Source organism: Antedon mediterranea, chromosome 2, assembly GCF_964355755.1.
Source record: "Antedon mediterranea chromosome 2, ecAntMedi1.1, whole genome shotgun sequence".
Lineage (NCBI taxonomy): Eukaryota > Metazoa > Echinodermata > Crinoidea > Comatulida > Antedonidae > Antedon > Antedon mediterranea.
The window spans coordinates 4,941,096-4,959,664 of record NC_092671.1 but is presented as its reverse complement, the minus strand read 5'-3'; the positions used below and the strand labels follow the sequence as shown (position 1 = coordinate 4,959,664).

At 34.4% G+C, this 18,569-nt stretch overlaps 1 protein-coding gene across 1 annotated transcript; it reads left to right on the top strand.

The window, feature by feature from the left end:
- Positions 1-4,292: 4,292 nt before the first annotated feature.
- Positions 4,293-18,569, top strand: LOC140040134 (uncharacterized). The gene is made up of 11 exons (XM_072085830.1): positions 4,293-4,444; positions 8,856-9,740; positions 9,887-9,993; positions 10,532-10,693; positions 11,254-12,389; positions 12,759-12,793; positions 13,414-13,513; positions 14,055-14,282; positions 16,346-16,761; positions 17,354-17,560; positions 17,794-18,569. The coding sequence occupies exons 1-11, from the start codon at positions 4,385-4,387 to the stop codon at positions 17,821-17,823; spliced, it is 3,366 nt and encodes a 1,121-aa protein (XP_071941931.1). The 5' UTR covers positions 4,293-4,384; the 3' UTR covers positions 17,824-18,569.

Genomic DNA, 18,569 nt, shown 5'->3' with positions numbered 1-18,569 from the left:
ACGGAGGAGGCACAGCGGGTACATTTTAACTTTAATTACAATAGAACCACTAATAATAATTAAGCAAATATGGAGAATAATTTTATTTCCCCAAAAGGTCAATAAAATAAGATAAACATGAATGATTAAGAACGATAAAATTAAAGTACATACTATTGGTTCAAATAGTTGCGAGAGAAACACCATACAAACTTAAACATTGTGAAAAGAAATTTCAAACAAATGCCCACGTACGTACATATGCTAGCAATTCTGGCATAGGTCGTACCACTGTAACTAAATCAAATCATAGCGACTTAAAAATTTCATACAGTAGAGACACCTTTTGAAGGTAAACACTGTATAGATAAATTTAAAAGTAATAATAATTTTAGAGGACTGCTACTTTAAGAATAAATTCACATTCATAATTGATGTATAGTTTCTTCATTTTTTTGGTTCTGGATTCTGCCAAATGAATGTATCTAAAAAGTTAACACATGTGTAAAGCTATACCAGTGTGAACATTGTGTTGTGTGTTGATATTAAAAATAATAAAGAAATAAAACGATATTTAATGATGTATAGCGGAGAAATGGGTTTAAATTCAAAAATAGGAATGAGTTGAAAGTATAACTACTCTTAAACCTTTTCTGTCATTTAGACATTATGCTTCCTCCTCCCATTTGTTGTGTTAATGTCTACATTTGTTTCCGGCCTTTTACACTTTAAAAAAAATATTTGGTTCATCCAGTTATCTTGTTTGTTTGATTTGGCTATCTTCGAGCATTATGTGTCCATACATTTTATTCTTTTTCGTTTAATTCTTTGACTTCATTCTTTTTTGTTACCTCGTATATTTTAACGTTACTCACTCTATCTGTTAATTTAATATTTATCATCTTACAACATTTTCATGTGATATAATATCTATGCTATCTTGTAATCTTTTGTTAAGTATCCAAAGCAAAGTATAAATTTGAGTTCACACGTGAAAATATATACTGGAGAGCGCCTAAGCCCGGCGCACACTAGAGCTTTCGGCTGAGCCAACTGGCACGAGTAACACTTGCCTCACAGTGTGCGCCGGGGATTTCGTGAGGAATCGGCCACGCGTGCCGCTGAGGAAAATATCTATCGTGTTTAATATTTTTTGGCACGCGTGCCATTTTCCTCAAGTGTGCGCCGAACGTGAGCTTCCTGCTCACTAAAAAATTCCACTGCGCATGACATTTTCTGATTTATTATGATATTTCAGCGCGTGCCGTATAGCATAGTAAGTAATTATCCAATCAGAAAATCGCGTACTGGAGGCGTTTAGTGTGCGTCCGATAGAACGCGATCACAGTTTGCGGCAAATTTTTTAGTGAGCCAAGTGTTACTCGTGCCAGTTGGCTCAGCCGAAAGCTCTAGTGTGCGCCGGGCTTTATCGTTACAATCAATGTGGAGAAACAGTCAATTGAGAATACACACACAGGAGAGAAGCCATGTATTCCCGTATAAAGACTGTGGACATTTAAAGAAGTTTGTTATATATTGTTTGAAGGTTTGCATGGCGAAATCAAATGTTGATATAAAGTTTGCGGTACACCACGTGTATTAGTTCTGAAAAGAACTGTTGAGTTTCTCGGCGTTTCGATCAATATACTTTGATCGTCCTAAAAGAGGTTTGTAGAAGATGCTGTACCGTATTAGAGCAGCATGTGATGGTACATACCGATAATGGTTGTACATTTGTGGTAAATTTACATAAAAGAGTAATTTGAAAGTACATGTGAGAAACATCATGCAGGCCTGGTAAAGCCTGAATATGAATATTGTGGAAAGAAATTAAAAAATGCTAGTTTAAAAACACTTTTTTGCGTAGGCCTATAGGACATCTGGCCTCTAAAGAAGGGTTTGCCATAAGTGCAGGGTAATTTACGTCAGACGTATGCACGACATACATTTCCAAATTTTTGCGTCGTTTCGCGTACGACTCATGTTAGGCCTACACAATTTCGGATCGTCTCCCTATTTTTGCCGACGGTGTATTGTTTCAGTATTTACAGAAGAGAGAGGAATACAGGTACTCCTTATTTTATGTGTTTGTGTAAACATTCATTGCCTTTCCAATAGGCATATTATTGAACGGTACAGATTTCCAAATAACCGGCATTATATCCAATTGACCAGAAAATTTTGTAAAGGCCAACTCTTGAAACGTCTTGATCGTGTCGGTGCTGTCTGAGTTGAATCCCGACGAGTCGTCTTGAGATAGCGTCCCGGATAGCGTTGGTCGTAGGTTTTAGGTCGTCGGGAGAGAACATTAAACATGTTTAACTTTCCCCGTAGACGACTCGTCAGGCGTCGTACGACGTTGTTTGAGTTGGCCTTAGTGATTGGCCTATTCATTGTAAAAAACGAACAAATTGGATTTTTTTAGGGCATATGACTACATAATTATTTCACAATCTAATTTTAAAAGACAAAATAAATGAAAAAAAAAAGTCACCTTTTGTTTTTATCTGATAAGAATCCAAATATTTGTAACCTGAAATAAAATGTAAATATATTATAATTAATTTAAAACGTAGTGTATACTTATTTGTTAATCCTAATTAAGCTAATAATTACATTTTGTGATAAACAATAATTAATGTATAACAAATTTGACTATTTCAATTCAAATCAACTTTATTTGTTCACATGGTGGCTGAAGTTCCCAATTGTATATAAAAACTCCATAAATAAAACAATCACATGATAAAATATTAGAAAAAAGGGATAGGCCTATTGACATTACAATGTGACATAATAATTTAAAAAATGCATCATTTTGAATAGGTCATAATTACTTCACTTATAAAATAGCAGAATAAATGGTTAAATTCAACCAAAAATCCATTGGATGGCAGCCAATTTGACCCTTACGGTTTTGGAGTATTGTTGTTTTGATTTAACTTACAGTTTTTCATGTAAATAAATTTTGTTTGGATCCAATTTTTGTTAAAAGTGGGTACCTATTATGTGACATTAAAACTGCATATTCAACAAAATTGTAAACATTATTTACATCTTCACACTCGAATGTCACGTCATTAATGGGTCATTCTTCAGTAAGTGTCTAATTTGAGGTTTATAAAAAAATCGATTTTAAAACTTGCATTTTTAGATTTTAAAAGTGTATTCAGATAAATGAACATGTATTACTGGCGCAATATTTATTATATATTTCGTATTTTATTCGTATTTTATAAATACATGGTTCTATGTTCCTGTCAAATCCGTCACATTTATGAAATATACGAAGATAGAAAAATATACGTTCAAAAAAATTTACTATTATAATTCCAAAAAATAATAATTTTCAGAAAATAGTATGTTCTGTTGAATTAATATTACTAACCATTGACATAGTAGAAGAATATATCTTATATTTCAATTATACCACATAATTGCGTTCATTACTGAAATATTTTAGGATTTAAAAGGATAAAATATCCATGTGACGTTGATGAAACCGTGACGGATATGACGAACCTCAAAAATCATGTGACGGAAATGACTTTAAGATATGATTTGAATATGTTTATTGACCAGAGTCACATAAATATACAATGTAATAACATAATAAAGATATACAAAACAAAATGCACAACAAAAAAGGCCCTGGCAATAACAAAAAGTCATATCCATCACTGGCCCTCATCTCCGTCACAACGAAACATTGAGAAATGTGACGGATATGACATTGAATAAAGGTACGCAACTGTAACTCTAAAACCTCGTTTTATTAGTCTTTTTCATCTTTTATTGAAAATAATGTGCGGCTAGTTTTATTTCAATATCTTCGCAGGTTTACAACGCACAATCAATGTTTTACCCCGCCGTTCATTAACCTGTAGACGGCACATTTAAATTATGTGACGGATATGACACAAAACTGCGGGACAAGCTTTTTCAAAACAAAAACTTTAAAGTTTGAGATTTATTGTATGTAGAGATGTATTTTGAAGAATAAAATCGCATGAAATCATGATTAACTAATATTTTCAATAACAAAAGTCCTGTTATCAAATATATATGGCGATCATTAAATTGAAGATGTACGATCGGGACATGAGGTTTTAGGGGGTTGCCTGAAACATTTTTATAAAAATTAACAATATCAATGTTATTATCTTTGGTTTATATTTACGATGTTGATTATTATATAAGTCAAGAATTTTTAATTTTAAAGATGAATTTTCAGTTTCTATCCCACCAAAGTATCGGGACACGATTTTAGACATTTAGGCCTACTGAAGAATGACCCTAATATTTCCATTACATTTAAAAAAAAGTCAAATGTTAAAGGAGCAGAATTTGGTCTATATACTGATTAGCCTGGCAACCACTGATTAGTTACGCGTGTTTCACGAAAATGGCGGAAACAACTGCGAGTGTGACTTCTGAAATTCAGGAACCAAACGAAGCTTCTATCGTAAGTTTTTAATTATTTCTAGGCCTATGGTGATTATAGTTTTTTAAATAGTATATGAGTATTATGTGTATACCAAAAAAGAAGAAGCTGTTAGAAACCATAACTGAATCATCGGCTATCATATCGCCAGGCTAGGCCTAGCTAGGCGTTCGCCTGCTGCAGGCTACAGTGTACGCAGGATAATTCGGCCCTGATATGATTCGCCTTGGGACGTTTCGCCCCATGAGATGTTTCGGTCCATTCAATCGTGTTTTAAAAGTCCAATTGATTATGGTTTTCTTGTTTATTATTTTTAATCGTTGGAGGTTTGCTTATTAATTATTAATCTCAGCTGACTGATGAGCTGTCCAAAAAAAGAGTAGTTTGCAGGGCCTAAACTTCTAACTAGCCTAAACTAGGCCTAGGGGTCATTCCATGTCAAATCACCCAAAAAAAACCAAAATTTACACCTCACCATCTCAGATTTTGATCAAATTTGAAATATATGGTAATCACTATGAAAAATTCCAAAATTTCAAATTTTATTCAAATCGGACAAACCGTTAAAAAGTTACGGGCAATTTAAAATGGCCGAAAATCGTTAAAAAGAGCAAAATATCGCGAGACCGTCGATTTTAAAACGTGAATATTTTCAAAACTACTAGTCCGATTTTAATGAAACAAGTAACAAATTAATGGCCATTTAAGGAGGATTCCAAATCTGCAATCAGAATTAACTCTTATAAATTTCCCTTAAAATGTTCTATTGACCTATAATTTGACCTTTGCCATGACCCTGTGGAACAAAAATTATAATGTTAAAATATTAATTTTTATATTTTCACACTTCTTGCCTGTAAAATGTTAGATAAAGCTAAGATGTCTTTTGTACCAGTTCTATTTTATAGGCTTTCAAAATTGCACATCAAACAAATTCTATGTGAAAAACAGTGTTTAACATGTTTAATCAGTTATATTTTACATTGCCTCTATAAATGTTTTATTGAAAGATATCATTCCTGTTGAAAGTAGTCAATATTGCATCTTCTTCTTGTTTTGATATACTGTAAATTCCTACTTGATGATGATGTTAGTGATGGTGCATCAATAAGACATAGGTCACTTGATTCTTCAATCCATCAGCTTTATCTGGCCAATGGACATTTTTTGAAGGACCAGGAGGATGCATAAATGATTTAAAGTACTGTTTAGTCACCAAATTCAGCTGACATGACATCCAGCACCATCCCAATCCACCACACACCATCATACAAACACGCCACAAAATGATTTTGAGAAATTGCATATTGTGGAACTTCTCGTGCAAATGTAGTAGATGTTGATGGGCAGCTTGTTACGTTTACTTTCCTTGGTTCATCTTGTTGTGCACTTGTATACCATAAGAGAACCATCTTGTTGCGGTACAAATCTGTGCAGTTGAAGGGTGCCTTTGATGGTTTTGGCTTCAGAAAATCGAGATTTCAGTCGAGCTACAGATTCTTTAATTTCTTTGGATGAAATTTCAATTTATTCCACATTTATTTAGTCATCAATTACAACATAATTGCAATACAACTGATAACAAGGATCCTGCATAAAAAAGCTGTAGCTTTGTTTTTTTGTAGGACCCTTTTACATAGAACAATATAAGTAAATAGAAAGGTAAAATAGTCATTTCCCATAAATGAAAAAAAATGATACCAGGAATGTTTTCAACACAGAAATTAAACATGTCTATTGATGTTAGTAGTTGATTATGATATGGACGTTTTAGACTCTTTTTGGTTACCAGTCGTTGTAATGTCCCCCCAATTCCATCGCATTCACTTTTCCCATGTGATGTGGCGAAAAAGTTCCACTCGGCATTGAAATCAAAATCATGTTTGTGATTGCATAGATTGATAAAATTGGACTTATTTTTATATTGACCTGCGCATCCATCGGTAAAGTAGTGAACCTTCTTTATTTCGTAAAATTTACCCTTCAAATGATTTAAAACAACTTTTTGGAAAATCCACACTGTTGTTGTTGAGTGTATTGCAATTAGATAAATTTCCATCCACCTCACATCTGTATATGCTACAAATGGATGCAGTGTTGCCTGTTTGTTTTTCCAGTGAAAGCTTTTTATTTCATCTTGGATGACAAAAGCGTAATTTTCAGCAAAATCATCTTTGAGTTACTATCTCCTGCAAAGGATAAATGACCCCTGAGCTTCAGCAACAGTAACTGGTGCCTTGTTAGCTTCATTTGGTCAGCTAGCTCATCACCGCATTCTTCAATACTTTTTCACTGTTATTAATGTTGTGCGGTCTGTTGTTACCCATTGCTTGTTGTACAGTATTCTACTTCATCAATATCCTCCTGGTATATCAATTAACACATAGATTGATACAAAACACAAACCCAGACAACATGATATAACTATATCTTCTAAATGAGGTAAAAGACATCTTAGAATTTTACATATGTTATAAATACCACTTTATAGTTTTAAAAAAAAGTAATGACATTAAAAAAATATACGTTCCACAAGGTCAAACCGGGGGTCATTTTATATATCAAAAGGTCAAATATATTTTAAGACATTCTACTACAATTCTGATAACAAATTTGGAATATTTGGGGCATTTCCTTTCCCATACTGTTTATTTTTTTTTAATTGGACTTGTAGTTCTTGTTTTATGGTCTTTTGAAAATTGGCGGCCGCACCCATTTTTACGTTTTTTTGCGTTTTTTCCACAATTTGTCCAGCCCGTAACTTTTAATCCGTTTTTCTGAATTACGTAAAATTTTATATTTAAGCTTTTTTTAGGCTAATAACCACCTGTACCAATTTTCATTAAAATCCGAGACAGTAGGGTGTTTACCATTGGGTGATCTGACATGGAATGACCCCTAGAGGCCTAACTACAGTAGGCTTGGTTGGCCTATAATATCGATTTGCACACATTGAGGAAACTCATTTTTTAATTTTGATTGAAAAATGTAAATTATAATGCACTTGACTATTGTATGACCCACTAGGCTATACGACTCCCGAGGTAGGTGCGTCATGGGTGTGTCATTTACAAATAATTATTTACTTCAAAAAACCTACAGTAGATGGTACACCACATCAATGAACGATGGTGTAGTGTCAATGTCCACCACTTTACCAGCCACCATATCATTCTTTCTTTTCTTACTTTTATTCAATTTTTCACACTTTAAAAATAGTACAAGTAAAGTGAAACAATGATAACAGTATCATAGTAATAAACAGTAAGGTAATCAATCTAATTAAAAAAGAATATATAGAGATACTTGTACTTAAAAAAACAAACAAAGAAGTGTGAAAGGAGGTCAAATAAGTATGATACTTTAAGCTTGACCCCCTAACTAATAACATAATAAACATATTCACAGTGCATCAAAATTGGCGCGTCATGGTCACCTAAAGCCTGTTTTCCTGTCGACGCTACAAGTCGCGATCGTTGACAATCGCAAGAGTTGAATCCATTTCAACTCTAGCGATATCGCAACGCTAAAACGTAAGAACTGACCAATCATCATGGCGATACAGCACATGACGTCACATAATTGATGGCAAATTCTGCTTACTACATTTATTTTTGTTGCATCGCGGCGCGGTCAAAGCTAGGCCTAGCCTTACCAAAGTTACTATAAAATGCGCGTTACTACGACGTCGAGAAGGAAGACAGGAGTTTCAACTCTAACGTTCAACGCTAGAAATCAAATGTTCGCGCTATCGTTAACATTTCAACTTGATCGTTTTCAAACGATCGTCGTTGAACTTTTAACGATTAACGATGATAGCGTCGACTAACGTCGACAGGAAAACAGGCTTAATAAAGGCAAGTCATATTTGTTATGCACATGTGCGTCATGTTGTTCATAATGTACAGTATGATGCACATTGGACAATGACGCACCTCTCCCGGGGGTCGTAGAGTGGGTCATACATACACTTGAAAGTGTACATTAAAACATAGGGCTATAAAACTTTTATTATATTTAGTTAAAACATATTTAGACTTAGTTATTAACTACTGTACTAGGCTAGGTCTAGGTTATATCACAAAAATGAATAAATAAAATTGACAATTAAATACAGTAGAATACCGACAGATTCTGATTAGTCATTCCATGCAATCTGGACTGGACCAAACAAAACTGTCACTTGTCATTCAAAACGCTCCTTTCTCTGATTCTAACTGCAACTAGGGTGGGGCGCTACTGTATAGCAGTTGTCATTTCCTGGCTCTAAGGCTAAGCTAGATTAATTTACTATAGGTAGGTACATAGTAGTTTCATAGCTCTACTGATTGATACTGATGCAAATAATGTTTAGTTTTAAATATAGAATTCACGGTGAGGCACAAATGAACAAGGTTTTAATTTTATGATTGTTTTGCTTACTAATAATTAGATGGAAACAGACATTGGAAGTGATGTCGATGGAAACAAGATACAAGAAGCAGGAGAGGCAAATTTAACTTGCAAGACAGAAATTGAAAGTGTGGACAAAATTGAAGAAACATCTGATGTAAAGGTCACCCAAAATGTAGAGGTTGTAAAAAAGGAAGAAGAGGTAGTTATTGTTGCCACAGATAATTGTAAAGAAGAGGTAGTTAATGCTACCACAGATGATTGTAAAGAAGAGGTAGTTAGTGCTGCCACAGATGATTGTAAAGAAGAGGTAGTCAGTGCTGCCACAGATGATTGTAAAGAAGAGGTAGTTAGTGCTGCCACAGATGATTGTAAAGAAGAGGTAGTTAGTGCTGCCACAGATGATTGTAAAGAGGAGGTAGTAAATGCTATTGCAGATAAATATCAAGGAGATGATGATGAACAACCATCAGATGTTGATTTGCAGTCAACTGCTGAAGGGATGACCTCTGATATAAAGAATGAAAGTGAAATTGAAGAAGGAAGTGATGTAGATCCTGTTACTAATCAACAAACAATAGATAATGAAGATGATCCTCAGATTAATGATGAAATAAAGCCTGTTGATAATAAAGAAGAAACTGGTGCTACTTTAGACAAATCTGAAGAGGTCGAAGGTGAACAATCGGAAAATGAAAATAATGATGATGAAGTTTCTGATAATGAGGATGGGGCACCAGTTAGAAGGAGAAGGGGAGTCTCTAGTGATGGAGAGGAAGTGTTAGAGGAAGAAGATGAAGTACAATCAGAAGGAAAAATCACAGAGGAAGAGGAGAAAGATGTAATTGTTGAAGATGAGGAACTTGAAGAAGGTGAAATAATTGATGATGATAACGAGGAAGAAGGATGGAAAGAGGGAGAGGAGGTAATGTATTAAATTTTATATTTTTTCTTAATAACAGTAATATCTTATGGTGTATCTTATGAAGACAGTAACCAACCAGTGGTTCTGGTGGTACAAGAGCAAGAGCTAACCAAGTCACTATTTAAAGTTTCATTGTTTTTTTTAAGGAAACTAATGAAGAAAAAGAAGACACAGAGAACCCCCAATTTGTTCCTAAGCAAGGTCTGTTTTTTATGCATGATGATCGAACCGATTCAACTGAAGACACTAAAGCGTAAGTGACTAGTACTTTACTGAAGTTGTTTTTAATGCTTTTCCTTGAAAACTTTTAAGGGGAGTCTTCAAAAACTGAACTCTTTGGAGTCCAAGCTTGCATACTTTAACCAATTGAACAATGTATCAGGTCAAGAGTTATTTTGTACTTTTTGTTTATTACTTTATGGCCAAATCCTGCCTTTTTTTCTGGGTAATTATGGTGTTACTACTTAAGCCTTATAAGCAACATTGGTTTTTAAAAAAATTGTATGGTTTGTTTAGTATCCTGTAGGTGTTAATACTATATTTTGTCTGAATGCATTAAGGAGTGCACTTTTTTAGACATGTATGCTGTTGTATCTTCATGTATAGAAGTTTACCATGTGGGCTGTAAATGACACACCTTAGGGGTCATTTTAGGTGTGTGTTAGGCACAGTCCCATCCCTCAAAAGACAAGGCCTGGAAAATGTATAGAGTCAAATTATTACAAGTAGAAAAGTCTGTAATACAGTATGCATCATTCATAATTAATTATATTGTTTTTTACTATTGGCAGACCTGCTAAAAAGAAGCTTTGGGATGACAAAGGCAAGTGGGGGCATGATAGATTCAATCTAGATGAACAAGGACCAAAGCCATATAGAGATGTTATGCATGTTTATGGATATGATATCAGAGAACGAAACTCACCTCCGACCTTTAATGATTACAACAGTGGGTAAGTATATATTAGGGGTTCTCAATTGTTTCCTACTGTGGCCTAGTTGTAATTTACACATAAACCAGTGCCAGTGTGTGATGATCAATAAAAAGAAAGCAGTCAAAACAAATACATGAATATATAGGCCTAATTTGTAAAGTGAGGATCAAGAAGAACAGGTTTACATGCTATTAACCAACCAAACTTCTATGTATGCTTAAACCTGTCTGTGTTGAGGCATATGAATCCTAGACTGGTTACTGGACAGACCAACATGGCGCCTAGCATCTCTACCTAGCTTAGGGCTATTTACAAGGTACTTACTAATTAAGGAAACTTTTAAAGGGACCTGTGAGATCCCTTAAAAGTTAAGGGGAATATTTTCTTGATTTAAGGGAATACGGCCACAGATATCTTTTGACAGCTAAAATGAAAGTATGAACAAATTTTTGATCTATACTTGACAGATTATTAATAATATAATGCTAGTGCTGCCCTGTTTAAAAAATCCTGGATCCCCCTGAATTCTGTATCATATGTTCTAAATAAAACAACATCTTTAATGTTGTTACTTACAGTAGAGGTAATCGTGGCCGCGGAAGGGGAGGACAGCGCTCAAAACCGTTAGTATCCGACTACATTGAAAATAAAAGAAACAATGATTATCAGGCAGAAGAAAAGCGAGAGTCCCCACCACAAAGAAGAGGTTTTGGCCGAGGTCTGCAAAGAGGGCGACGTAAAACATATCCAAAACAATCCGAAGAAAGAATGGTGGATGAAGTATATGACAAGAATGTTGAAACACAAAATTATCAAAGTGGGCATACAAGAAATAACTATAGAAATACTTATAATGACTGTAAACAATATACGAATCAAGATCGTTATGACGAGAGAAACAGATCTCAAGAGGATGGTGCACAACAGAACAGGGAAAGAAATAGAAACTGGGATAAAAGAGATGGAGAGGATTATAAAGGAAGGAACAGGCAGGAATATAGGAATGATAAACGGGATACACGTTACAGACAGGATAGAGACAGTTTTGAAAATAAACAAAGGGACAGATATGATAATAGGAATGTACAAAATAGATTAGGTGGTGATAACAGTTTTGATAAGAGGCAAGAAGAAAGTACAGGAAATAGGGATATGAGATACAGTAATAGGGGGCGGTATAATGAAAGTAGGGGTAGGGGTCGAGGTAAGGGCCCGGTTGTGAATAGGCCTTATGAAAACAGGCAGTATCAAGAAACTGACACCTCAAAAGTGTCAGTTGTTGAAGAAGAATGGCCCTCTTTATCAACAGATGCTAGTAAGAATACAGATAGTGACGTGCCAATGCAATGGGGTGCCAAAGATACAAGGAAAGAAAATACTGAATTGTCTAGTTCACCGGCAAAAACTGAATCTATACAAACCCAACCAACGCCTACTACATCATCAACAAGCGTAGAAGATAATCTTGCGACTGAGACTGCTACATCTCGAGAGGCAAAGTCTTTCTCGCAAAGACGCCATCAACGTAGCACGATAAAAGAAATACCAAAGATTTCTGTTGTGGTGCCGGTCCCTAAAGATAGTGCAAACGATGCTGGTACTGCAGTAAATAGTCAAGCTCCAAAATTACTGCAGAACTTTCAGATACGCCTTGAAGGAGGTCAGAGGAAAATTGTTAAAGAGGAAACTAAAGAACAGCATGTTAAAACTGAAGGTAAATTGGGGGATGGGGGTGTTTTGTTTTTAGGGTTTGCATGTTGCATCCCTTCCTAAAATATCATGCAACCTAATTTTCACACTTAAGCTCTATCAAACTTTATGTGGTGTGCCCATATATGGACAAAATGATGTAATAGCACTTTAAGCATATCACTACCATATTTGGACACATCACACTTTCTTGTCAAACTAGTTTGTAACAGAGCTTTACAGCAATTGAATGACTGTATCTAATTCATGATAGTTTTACAAGGAACTATGCTACTTTGTGGAAATGTTTGGTAAGCAATGTTCTCATACTGTAGATAAATAATATATATAATTGACAAGTGTCAGTTGATAAAATAACATTTTAATTTTTCAGATAAGGGCATGCATGCTCCAGCAGCTGAAAGAAGGGTTAGTAAAGATAACCAAAGAACTTATAACACAAGAATCTCCTGTTCTTCAATTTGCATTCAAAACACAGTATCGGAAGTACAGGGTTAAAAGGTCAAACTGGGCGACGCCATTTCACAGCATGGAGCAGCGCCCCCTCCAAACTAGGAAGTCAATTACTCTACCCCCCTAGAGTATTAGCAGATCCCCTCTATGATTTTGACTTTCTAATTTGATGCGGGTGCCCTACTCCATGGCTCACAATGGCGCCACCCATAGCTCTATTCTATCCCACAATGCCTTTCGAAATTGTTACGCGCTTCGGACGAACAGGAGATTCTTGTGTTATAAGTTCTTTGAGATAACTGATATCAAAATATATACAGTATTACTGTTTTATTACATTTCTAATGTTACAATATGTGTTTTTGTTATGCAACATTACTAAGAACCAAAAAACGAAATGTAAATTAATTGTTTGTTTTGACGTTAATACCGTAGTAAATGAATGCCCAAATAGGAAACATTGATGATATCAAATTTGATGTAAATCTTGTGCCATATTTAAGAAACTTGTGTCCTATTAAACATAATTTACTTTCGAATACACCATTGAATGTTAAAATGTTTTCATTATTTAGGGAGGAAACAGGCCTCATCGATTTTCATCGCAGCGACCACCAGCAGATGCAAGAGCTGGTAGACAGTCGGAATCACCACCGCAACATTATTATGAACCAGGTACAAAGTCCACAAAACTTTTAATGAATCAATTAGTTTTTACAGCAACTTGTCTGTTATTTAATATAATCCTGATCTAAAATAATGCAACTTTTTTACAAGGAAGTTTGTTTTTTCTTCAAAAGAGGCAAAAATGTTCATGAGCTATGGCTAGTTAGACCTATATAATTAGCCATCCTTTGTTTGAGGGTTAATTTTTGTGAGAAATTTGCCCTTGGATCCACCCAAAATGTTTGGTAGAGTTTAATATATTAGAACTAGGGAGTCAACTAAAGCGAAAATTAATGAACTACAAACAGGTCAGGGGTCACATCAAAAGGGCTGCAGTGTTTTCTAAAAATTACTATATTAGATAATAATTACAAACTTAAATCAATGTTTTTTAAAAATAAAGTACAGTTTTTTTATAAAATCATTTAAATTAATAATAACTTTGTTGTTAAAATGTCATAGATATGTGGTTTTTAAAGCTGTGTTGGCTCTGTAACAATTTATGAATATTGGCAAATTATAAATGTACTAAAATTGTAATTTATTCCAGGCTATCAGGGTCAAGTTTACAGAAGCGATGGAACACCGCCACCAAACGTACCAGATTCGTCACATACACCTCCACATGGAGTAATGCGACAGAGCCAAAATATATCAGGTTCACCGTCGCCTAGACTACCAAATCAAATTACACAGCCTCCACCTTCAATTTCTGACACATCACAAGCTCAGCTTTCTGATGCGGCAGCCATGTTACCAAATAGTTTACCAGTCCAAGGTAAGTAATTCCAAGGAGCTCTCTTAATACATTCCTTAAGATTTTTTTTCCTACTTTTTGGTAAAATACAACATAATAAATCAATTCCATTTAGAATTTCCGAAAATTGAACATACAGAATATAACAAATAGATGGAGGAGTTACAAATGCATATAGGGTATTGCACCTTAAAAAATTACTGGGAAAAGAGACCAGCCACAAAAACAAATATGCAAGGGGCAAGAAGAATAAACAAATAATGTTATGAATTATTAGGTGATCATTTAGAATAAAATGATCACCTATTGTTATTGTATAAAATCTTTATTATTATTTTTCTTTTTATTGTTTCTGTACACTATTTTGTGTAACAATTATCTCAAAAAGTTTAATGTCAATGATTACCAAAATTTCAGAATATCTTTCAAATAATATAACTTAATCCTAATAAGCTTTCCAGCGTCATCACTCGTCCGTGACGTCATTTTTACGCCATTTTGCGAAATCACATTATCAATCATATCTCCATAATTCATTATCACATATTAATGAAATTCACTTCACGTAAACTTCAGGTTAAGGGTAAAAATATTAGCAAATAAAAACGCACGCGCACGTAGGGTCATGCGCGTGAAATCGCGCGTTAAAAATTAAAAATGCTCAAAATTAAGTTTTGATCAATTTAGAGCATGAATTAGGCCATTTGCGTGTTTCAAAAAATTACTGCGCAAAAAAAAAAATTTGCGCGCGCGATACTTAAAAAGCATAAAAAATGTGAATTTTTTTTACAAATCTCATTCTACTCACCATCTTTAGTACATTCACCAAATTTGAGTCAGTTCCGACTTAAAATAACGCTATACGAGCACGTTAAAAATGACAAAATGCGCACATTAATTGTACAAAAGTGCTAAAAATTGTAAAAAGTAGGGCCTTTTTAAAATGAATATAACTCTTCAGAATGGAAGATGACCCCTAATTTTTTTAACTTAATATGGAAGCCAATAAGTTGTAGATATAAATGTATACACATTAGACGTACAAAATGGTATGACGTCATCAAATGGCCACTTCCATTAAAAAAATAGTAATTTTTATCTTTCTGTGTGGGTTATCACATTCAATAGAGCGCATCTCCGTTATTTGAACCCAATTTTCGCACAAATTTTAGTATGTGCTTGCTCAATTAATTATCTTTCTTATGAGTTGTCAACATTTTTATTTTGATGACGTCATCACGCGTAAAAACTTGAATAAACTAGGTCGTGTAATTTCAGCTACACCATATATTTGAATATCTTATAGCTCTTCAGAATTAAAGGTGACCTTGAAGATTATAACTTATTATGAAAGCTGATGAAATGTAGATATGAATTCATATAAAAATTAAGCCTATCGGATGTTGTGATGTTATCATGTGGCCAGTTGAAGTTAAAACGTAGTTTTTAAATTTCTTTAGTCGAAGTTATACAAATTTCAAAGAGCACGCATTGCGCTTATACGTGTCAAATTCTCTTCCAATCCTTATATTTATTTGCTCAATTCATTATCTTTCGAAATAGTCATCTTCGAATTTATTTTGATAATTCCATTATACCAAAAAATTAGAACATGATGTGGGTCCCATAATTTTACCTATGCTACACTGTATATAGATATACAGTATATACTGTACATATTGTATGACACATAATAGGCACAACTCAGCGCTATAAGTGTATATGCATCATGTCATAGGATGGCGTACATCAACTTTTTACGATGGTATGTTAACGTACGTGCATGTTTAAAAAATGTTAATTTCATTAAATTGATAAAAATGATCACCTATAATTCGTCAAAGTGACGAATTAAATTCTAGTTATAATTATTAGATTTATATTACTTTCCAGGATCATTTATTATTTAATCTTAAATTTTTATCTAACAATCTTTAAGTTTACTAGAAAAATGTATCATGTCATTTGTGAAACCTTAAAACAACAGTAAACTTGCACGCTTCAAAACTATATTTCATTATTTAATTGAATCTTAGAACAAGTTTCTTTTAAATTATAAATTATTTTATTTTGACTTGATTCAGGTTTACAGCCTGGTCATCCGCGGAATACAGGAATGTTACACCCAGCAGTATCAATGGGAGCTCATCCGCCACAAGGAGCCTTCCCTCCAACTACCTTTGTGAACGTGCATTATAATCCAGGGCACCCTGTGCCACAGCCTGTACACACAAGGCCAGCTCAAGGGCTTCCTGTTCAGCCTAGCCCAGTGCAAGGTCATCCGCTGCCGCAGCATGGCCATCCTCCAAGACCAGGTCTAGCAGGACCTGCTCACCCTAGGCCAGCGCAAGGACTAACAGGACCTTCTCATCCTAGACCAGCGCAAGGACTAACAGGACCTGGTCATGGTCATCCTAGGCCAGCTCAAGGTATAGCAGGACCAATGAGTGCTCCATATCAGATCGCTCCACCTGTACCTGTACAACATTTCCCAGTAACTGTAAGTATATGTTAACTGAATGATCTAAACTGTATGATGACTGAACTAATCGTGGAGCTGTAGCTTAGTGATTAACATGCCTGCTTTCAAATCCTAAGGTCATGGGTTCAATGTTAAACTAGTGTCAAGTGACTCATGACCCCTTCTACTATAATTCCTAAGCCTCAAATTAGACTTGCTCTATAAGCACACAATAGTATATCATTAGTTGTAACTATCTGTTGGATGTGTATGAAGATAAAATGAAAAAAGTAAAACAATTCTAATAGTCTTGATATAAGTCTTATACCAAGCCTGTAGCCAACCACAGTAGACGAACCCACCTTCCTGAAATGGCCCTTTTCACAGTAGAGATCAGCAGTGGAAGTATGGTAAATACTAGCCTAGCTCATGTCGATTTGTGCTTCTTTTGAAGAAAAAACGAACCTCCCTGTAAAAAAATCTGATTGTATACTAGGTTTAGACAAAAATCCTGGTACTGAAACAGAGCTAGGATTTGAAACTAGGACTCTTAAATTTGTAAGCAGGTTTGCTACAGTGATATTGAGCTTTATAGTAGTAGCCATTGATTTGATTTGTGTAATAATTTCAGAGTGTACCTCAGGCAGCAGTTGCAGCCACGCAAAACATGCCCTCAATGGGCCCACAAATACAACAAGAAGTTATGATAGACAACCACGGACTAACATACAAAGGCGCCACCTACTATTCACCTGAAATCCAGTTTGGTATGCAAAGGGTACCTCCAAGACGACAACCTCAGCCGGTTAGGATAGAAGCTCCTCCTAATAACATTATAGTAAGTTAACAATTATTTATTTCATCCAGTTGAAACTTTTATTTTGGAAATGGTTAAGCTCTGTCTACACTATCAAACTTTATGTGACAAAAAATGTGATGTGCTCATATTACAAGTGTTGACAATACACAGACATAACACACAAATGCTACTTTCGACCAGTTACCTACTTTGAATTTAACTAATTAGTATTATACTGTATGTTATACAAATTATCTGTCTCTTTTTTATAGCTTGACCACTACCACGAGAATCTTCAATGAAGACCTTGCAGTTTGTTGTTTTTTTAAAATATGTTCATAGTTGATATTTACTTAAAAAGTATTATTTAAAAATTAACCAGATTCTCAGTATCTCCACATTACAATAATGTGTCCAGTATCTAGGCAAATTATCATGTCTATCACATAGTACTTGTATCAAGGAAGGTTAGGTGAAGGGTTATGTTCGGATCTATAATCATAGGATCTGTATCACAGGATTTGCGTATTGTATGCTATTGAACAAATAGATACAATACTGAGAATCGGCTTTAAAAATTTGAATAGGAAAGTAATTGCCAAATCTTATTAGCTGAATTATGTTGGCATATTTGGATATTTTTATGTTAATGTGTAAATTAGAATGTTTTTATTCTTGAAAAACTTCTTTTTTTTAAATAATTGTAATACTTTTGTATTCATTTTTTTTGCACTTGGTATGTACATATTTGTTTGTCTACAATTTTGTGTATGAAAATATTATATAATACATTACACTATATTACATTTTACAGTTAACTCTAACCTTTATTTTCGTATTGTTCAAAATTTACCAATACTGGTCTGGCAGTATCAAATTTGTGCTTAAGTCAAGATGAGTAAGAAGTTCTGTAAAACCAGTCCTCTTATCTTATGAAAAGACTTAAGACAAAATTCATAAACATTTTTTAAAAATACTTAAAACCGACTTAAAGCTTGGTGCCATCTTGTGATTGGTCAACTCAATTGGAATTTGTGATCTAAGACTT

What these genes read in the sequence shown, in the direction of transcription:
- LOC140040134 (XM_072085830.1), top strand. Translation starts at nt 4,385, where the DNA reads ATGGCGGAAACAACTGCGAGTGTGACTTCTGAAATTCAGGAACCAAAC. An exon ending in AACCAAACGAAGCTTCTATC is followed by an intron (nt 4,445 to 8,855) that starts GTAAGTTTTTAA and finishes ACTAATAATTAG; the next exon opens with ATGGAAACAGACATTGGAAG. An exon ending in TTTAATGATTACAACAGTGG is followed by an intron (nt 10,694 to 11,253) that starts GTAAGTATATAT and finishes TGTTACTTACAG; the next exon opens with TAGAGGTAATCGTGGCCGCG.